The 7,277-nt window shown below is 39.0% G+C and overlaps 1 protein-coding gene across 1 annotated transcript; it reads right to left on the bottom strand.

The window, feature by feature from the left end:
- Window positions 1-383: 383 nt before the first annotated feature.
- On the bottom strand, window positions 384-6,546 carry LOC115361785 (interferon-induced protein 44-like). Its single transcript, XM_030055416.1, has 9 exons — window positions 6,526-6,546; window positions 5,912-5,955; window positions 5,244-5,495; window positions 5,083-5,116; window positions 4,170-4,368; window positions 3,369-3,521; window positions 3,087-3,258; window positions 2,489-2,589; window positions 384-896 (listed from the first exon to the last, which is right to left on the bottom strand). The coding sequence occupies exons 2-9, from the start codon at window positions 5,928-5,930 to the stop codon at window positions 729-731; spliced, it is 1,098 nt and encodes a 365-aa protein (XP_029911276.1). The 5' UTR covers window positions 5,931-5,955; window positions 6,526-6,546; the 3' UTR covers window positions 384-728.
- Window positions 6,547-7,277: the final 731 nt, after the last annotated feature.

The raw sequence follows: 7,277 nt of genomic DNA, 5'->3' as shown, positions 1-7,277 counted from the left end.
GAAAGAGAGCTGCTCGTCCCCAGGTTTTACAACAGGGAAGTGAACAGAGCGCCACCTGCATCTCCTGCACCAAATATTTTATGGGTATTCGCAAATTTTATTCAAAAGAAATCACACTGAAATCTGTTTATAACCATCTTTATTCGTTATTGGACCTATTACAAGTCAGATTGGGTAGAAAAGCACAAAATAACCTGGATTTTTTTTGAAAAAAAAAAAAATTTGAAAATTGAAAATTGAAAATTGCAGGTTGCAGATGTATGGTGTCACATTTCCAGTGTTAAGCTTGAAAAAAGAAAACATGAAACCGAAGAGAAAAGAAAGAAAAAGAGATCAGTGTTCTTGGTAGAAGAGAAGCACTGACATCCTGACTAAAACATGAAGCTCAAAGCACAGCCTGTAAATAATATGTAAAGCAATTTTATGATTGCTATATATTTGTGGCTGGTAGCTTTTCTCAGTTTACCTGCTATTGCAAGATGAGCCAAAATGTAAGTTTTTACATATTTTCACAAAAAGAATCTCATGAAACACATGACGAAGCTGCTGCAGTCACTACAGTCAATAAAAATGCAGACGAGCTAAAATGATCGTACCTTCAACATGTAGAATCTTGTTATAAAAATATTTTTGAGTTCATTTTGTTAGGAAATCCATTCATTCATGTCAGCAGGATTATGTTGTTTCTTTAATGCCATGAACATCTCTGAAAGCCAAATGAAAGTGACTTAGGTTTCCATGTCGCTGATGAAGTCTTCTCCAAAGTCGATGATCCGTCTCAGGACGCTCAGAATCAGAGAATCTACATCATTCTTTATGTCGCTTTCTTCACTGTAGTTTTTCACAGGAAAGATGCAGTTCATTGGAATTCCAGCAAAATCACTGAATTTCTGCATCTAAGTTGAAAGTAACAAAAGAACAGCTGACTTCAAAATTTGTTTTTGCTCAGATAATAATAGTAGTGATAATAATCTTTATTTAGTCCCATTGAGATCAAGATCCTGTTTTTGAGGGACACCTGAGTACCTTGCATTAAAAAATTCAAGTCTTAGATATTGTGATAACCTGAATTTCCTATGGGATGAATAAAGTATCTTCTATTCTATTCTCTTTGATAATTACAATAATAAAAGAATAAATGATAAAAAAAGATCATGGTAGCAGCCCTAAAGACAAAAAATAACAAAATAACAAAATGTAATACAATAAGTTATTTAAAATTAGTCAAAAAAGTTATACCGTCTAAGTTTAAGACGGTCCCATACAAGGTGTGGATTGTACTGCTGAAGTGCTGCAGACATCATTCAAGAGATTAAAGTGACAACAGGTGCAATGGAGAAGCAACAGCAGGACAACCCCACAAAGGAAATGGTTTTACATGTGGTGGCCACAGACTTTTGATCTCTCCTTGTCCTTCCTGACTGATTCTTCTAAAGTTTTGTGTTCTGCTGCTTGTGTCCTCATCACTACTTGTAGCAGCAGGCGGCACCTGCAGCCCAGTCAGGTGACCTGCAGCGTAGTCAGGTTACCTGCAGCCCAGTCAGGTTACCTGCAGCCCAGTCAGGTTACCTGCAGCCCAGTCAGGTTGCCCAGGTAGTCCAGCTCCTCCAGGATGGCACAGCCCCAGTTGCGGTTGCAAGAAGGTTTGCACAGTCTCAAGAGCATGAGGGAGATACCAGGAGACCGGCTGCTACATGAGGAGAGCTGGACGGGGCCGTAGGAGGCCATCAACCCAGCAACAGGACTGGTATCTGCTCCTCTGTGTGAGGAGGAACAGGAGGAGCACTGCCAGAGCCCTGCAAAATGACCAGGGCTACTGGTGAGCATGTTTCTGACCAAACTGTCAGAAACAGCCTCCATGAGGGTGGCATGAGGGCCCAATGTTCTCTAGTGGGACCTGTGCTCACAGCCCAGCTCCATGCAGCTCGACTGGAACCACCAGAGAACACCAGAATTGGCAGGTCCACCACTGGCGCCCCGTTCTCTTCACAGATGACAGCAGGTTCACACTGAGCACATGTGACAGGTGTGAACAAGTCTGGAGATGCCCTGGTGAACGTTATGCTGCCTGTAACATCATCCAGTATGACCAGTTTGACGGTGGGTCAGTGATGGTCTGGGGAGGTATATTCTACAGACTGCTGAGTCACATTATGTGCTTCTGTGATGAAATTCATGCAAGTTGGATCAGCCTGTGATTTCCTTTTTTCACTTTGATTTTTGGGGTGATTTTGAATCCAGCCCTTGATCAGCTGATAATTTTGGTTTCCATTGACTGTTGTTCCATCATTTTGTTCTCAACAAATTATACAGTGTACATAAGTAAAGACTTTTTATCTTGAATAATTTGTTCATCAAGATCTGAGGTGTGATGTGAGGTGATCTGAAGTGTTCCCTTATTTTATTATTATTATTATTATTATTATTATTATTATTATTATTTTAAATCTCTATACCATCTATCGTAAAATTATTAGTAGAAACTCACTTTGTCCTTCAGGTACTTGCTCTTATAGACATTCTTCAGATCTTTGTGGATCTCTGGGCAGGCTAAATCAATTTTGGTGATGACGGCCAGCTGGGGAATTCCTGCAGATACACAACAGGAAACTGTTCAGTCCTTTAAGAATACAGTGTTGAAGCCATTTTACAGATTTGGCTTATTTGCTTATTATTTTTGCTATAAATTATGCCTGATTATTATGTTGAAATGTATATGTTTGGGGCTCATTGTTATGTTTATTTAGTATGCAAATGACTGATGACGTTGATGAGGGTGACGTTACATATTGCACACTGGGTGACTGGAGACAGGTGAACAGGTGTTCACTACACAGAGCGGTGAGGGCAAACAATTTTCAGCCGCATTATGTTATTTTCAACCAACAGCATTTGTATGTTTTTTATGAAGTTGGACATATCGGCAATGCTGCACTGTAGCCTAATAAATCACCATATGAGGACGGAATGTCAGTTGATTTTCTAAGCTGATCTAACATACAGTTTTCAAGGTAACGTTGACTAATCTCAATGTGGCACCACAGCTTAACACACAAACTAATGAACATCCTGATGTTTGCTCTTACCCAGCTCACTGGCCGCCCTTCTGATGTCCGTCATCTTCCTCACATCATCTTTAGTCATTAGAGCCACTTTGTCGGCAGGCACAACACACACCAGAACATGAACTTTGTCATTCTTAGTTGGTTCTGCGTTGTAATACAGATTGTCAGATGACAGCTTAGATGCAGGATTGAACTAAAACACAATGCAAAATCCATTTAAGTAATGATGTAAACAGAATTTTCATTAAATATTTTTGTCAGCAAAGAGGCTTTCATCCCAAAGCTGCAATGTGTTCATTTTACCGTGTAACCATCTCTCACATGTCCCTTCAAGGCCAGTTTGATGTCTTCTGCATGGACTCCTCTGTCCTCCTTCATCTCAAGACCCATAGTGTCATTGAGGACAAAAGGGTAAAATTCTCCGGGCTGTCCTTTTGGGATTTTGTAGGTTTTGTACTATAAAGCACAGAGATGACAGTGCTGATGTTATGATAATGCTATGGTGTGGTGGGCTTAGACTTATTTTTAATTTCCAAAATGTCCCCTGCTGTAATAATGTGACTACAGTAGGTCCTTGATTATCTAACCCCCAGTGTCACAGAATGACTGGTCAACCACAATGACCATTTCCATTTTTGTTTTTTTCTCCTTCCCACTCCAAGCTGTGCCCTCCTCTGCTGTAGCCTTCAGCACAGCATCCTGCTGATCTGATTGTGCTGTTACAGTTTTGTCCTCCAGCAAATCATTCAGGTATTCATTGGCTATTTTGTTGTCTGTGTGTGTGTGTGTGTGTGTGTGTCTTATCGTCACACAGAGCTCATAAACAACTGTAATCTTACTATTAGCCCTAAATGTTTGTCCTCTGTTTTAAAAAATACAGAGGACAGTTTTTGCAAACACGTTGATAGTCTACTTCATGAATTAGATGTTTTTCCTCCAAATGGTCTGGTGTATTTTTTGCATATTTCAATTATCTGAAGGTTCAGCTATTGAAAACATCTTTAGTCCTGAGGGGTTCTGGGTCAAGGTTCTGCTGCAGTTGGGTGATGCACTGTAGCCATACTTGGTAGCTATCTTTATCTGTAAAATAAAAGGCATTCATACCTTCTTGGTGAAACTTGTAGTAACTTCTGCCGCAGCCAAAGCTCTGCCTGCGATTCTGCCTCGTAGGACACTGTCGACAGAGTTGATGAAACTGGATTTTCCAGCTCCAACTGGACCATGAACCAGCATTCTCAGATGCTGGACATCATGTCTATTGGGTTTGTAATTCCTCACGTACTGCAGCTCTGTGTCTTTGTCTCTGTTTAACAAAGAAAAGACTTCAGATCATATCAGCTTAGATTAGATTTGACTTTGAAGAATAATTTTTTTGGCAAAATGGAAGTTATTATATTGACATGTATGATTCCAGTGAATGATTTCCAGTGTTAAACATGCTGTCTTCACTTAGAGGCTATTTTTACAAAGGAGGACAGAGGACTGCAGTCTTCTGCTGGGTGGGTTGATATGCTCTTGTCTGATCCAAACTGGTCAGACAGTCGCTGATGTTACTTTAATAAGCAGAAGGGTGTGTCATTTTCAGGGGCCTGAAGGGACCTGATCGAGTATCGCTGCAGGCCAGGGGTAAATATTGACCATCATGCCAGTATAAAATAATTAGGTTAAAAATGAGTCATTATGCTACAATGTGTTTTTTTATGTTATTTTACAGTTTATTTAAGCCACCTGAGTCATGGTGTTGAATAGTGTTTTTACAGACCGCTGTGATGTCACAGTGAAGGTGACATTCGCTCTTTTGAATATAAAATGTCATGACATCATTTTATCCTATTTAACATTTGAGTGAATCTTAATCAGTTCATGAAGATATTCCCACAAGGCATTCCTGAGATACCGTGTTCATGAGAATGGGACGTACGTACAGACAGACGAACAAACAATCCGGAACCTTTTTGAAGAGGAAACAACATTAAGAGCGCCCATGGCACCACACAGACAGCAGTTCTGTACTTACCTCCATGGTATTTCCCTCCATGGCCTCCTAAAAGCTGAGAAACAAGTTCCGCATGTTGGTTAAGACATCAGCAGTGTTTCACAGAGACATCATGCAGGCACTTGTCATTCTCTCTGAGTGATCAGTTAATCAACATTGAATTTTAAAATGTTGTGTCTTACTAGGAGGTGGTGGTGGTAGGGTTGGTGGTCGGGTTTGCAGAGGCAATTCTAGAGTCTGTTGGGGCCCTAAGCAAAAATTCCCAGGTTGCACTTCCAACCAGTGTATTTCAGTAAAAACAGCCCCTATCGGCTCAGGGCCCCAAGCAGTTGTCTGCCTTGCCTGTTCACAAGCTGCACCTCTGGGGGTTCGTGGTTGGGTTGGTGTGGGGGTTGGTGGGGGGGTTGAAGGTTTAGCACAACAACATACAATTGCTAGAAAATAACACATGTAAAACTTAGATATCACAGCTTAAGGAACAATTTATTCATTGCCTAAAATCAAACTGTAAACATAACTCTGAGACTTAATAACTTGATTGAAAAAGTTGAATATTTCAAGTGGTATTATGTTGTATTAACCTCAAAATGAGTTGAGAGGATCATGGCTTTGTGCATTATCACTGGAGAAAGTGAATATATATATATTATAACATGAAAATGTTTCTTTAGTTAAATCCAACATTATAATAACAATTTATAAATAAAATAAAAGTATCTGTAGTTTTGGTTTACTTCTGTGGGAAATAGGAGTAAAAATATTTAGAAATTCAAATAAACTCTTAAAGCCAAGTTAATAAAAGTCACTGATTCAAATGAATTGAAGTCTGACAAAAAAAAGTTTCTCTTACCTCTAAGTATGAAATCCATACCAGTTTTCAAATCACCACCGACACTGAAAATGAAAATCAAAGAAGCAGCTTAAAGAAATGATCTGCTGTGTCCAGGTGTCTCTTCATGTTTAAAATGATCCCATTTGCTCAGTGACTGAAGGTATTAATCACTGCATTAATATGAAGACAAAACACTGAATTCTAACAATAGAAACAACGGCACGTCTGTCTGTGTTTTACTACAAAACCTGAGGAGAACAAACTGAGAAAGAATGGCTATGGGACCTCGTGTGCTTGTTTCATCATTGCATCATTTCAGAACAATGTTGATTAAATGAGTAACACTGAATGAATAACTTTTGGTTTAAAATGATCACAGAGCTACTTGCATGTCTTAAAGCCTCGAGAAAGGAATTCCATAATTTTGGTGCCAAATTAAAAAAAAAAAAAAAAAAAAACATTTTGCTGATGATTCTCTCATTTAAGTGACAAAACAGCAGCAGAGGATATACAGTACAGGCCAAAAGTTTGGACACACCTTCTCATTCAATGCGTTTTCTTTATTTTCATGACTATTTACATTGTAGATTCTCACTGAAAACCTGAGGAGAACAAACTGAGAAAAAACCAACCTGTGCTGCTGTCGAGCCGGGAGAGAGTGCAGGGTGTGGTGGAAACAAAGTTTTGATCATGTTTTTATCTGCCCTCTCTCACTGCGTTGATAAGCCTCCTGATTAACAAGAAACCCCCAGTTTCCTGTATGGTAACATTCCGTGATCATCTCTCTTTTAGTTTCACTTGTAAATCTATTTCACTGCAGAATGAAATGACTCACTCACTGAGAGTAAAACTAAAGGTGAGTGTAAACAAAGGAGGGTAAAGGGATATTTGGTGAAAAACACAAACTTTTAACACATTAACACAAAGAAATTCAAACACCTAAGTACAGCTGCAGACGTACACATATTAAACAAAAATTTAAAAAATATTATTATAATAACCATAATAATAATATAATAACCAGTTAGAATCTTCGGTTTCAGAATGTTCACACTCTTAAAACGTATTCATGCTACAGCGGCCATATTACTTAAAAAAGTTCATTTAGATTTGTTGAAGTGGGGCTGTATGTGGCACTTGTCCATAGTCAGTTTATTAAAATACCAGCAGAAAATGGCGGTCAGCACGCCCCAGTTTGGAGAACCTGGACTGGAAGTCTGGCAATGTGCTGCTGTGGATGTGGGCAGAAGTAACAAATATTTTAGCCACTTTAAAAACAAAAAAGCCACACATTAAAAAAATCAAGAGCAAATCAGAGCAAAGGGTGGCTATTTTGAAGAAACTAGAATATAAAACATGTTTTCAGTTATTTCACCTTTTTTTG

This window comes from Myripristis murdjan, chromosome 7 (genome assembly GCF_902150065.1).
Source record: "Myripristis murdjan chromosome 7, fMyrMur1.1, whole genome shotgun sequence".
Lineage (NCBI taxonomy): Eukaryota > Metazoa > Chordata > Actinopteri > Holocentriformes > Holocentridae > Myripristis > Myripristis murdjan.
Note: the sequence above shows the minus strand (reverse complement) of the source record. Positions and strands in the feature narration are given on the sequence as shown.

Excerpts from the sequence above, each read along its gene's own strand:
- LOC115361785 (XM_030055416.1), bottom strand. Across the intron at positions 5,117-5,243 it reads CCTACCACCACCACCTCCTA|CTTTTAGGAGGCCATGGAGG; the intron begins GTAAGACACAAC and ends CTTGTTTCTCAG. Across the intron at positions 897-2,488 it reads GCAAGTACCTGAAGGACAAA|ATGCAGAAATTCAGTGATTT; the intron begins GTGAGTTTCTAC and ends CTTTCAACTTAG.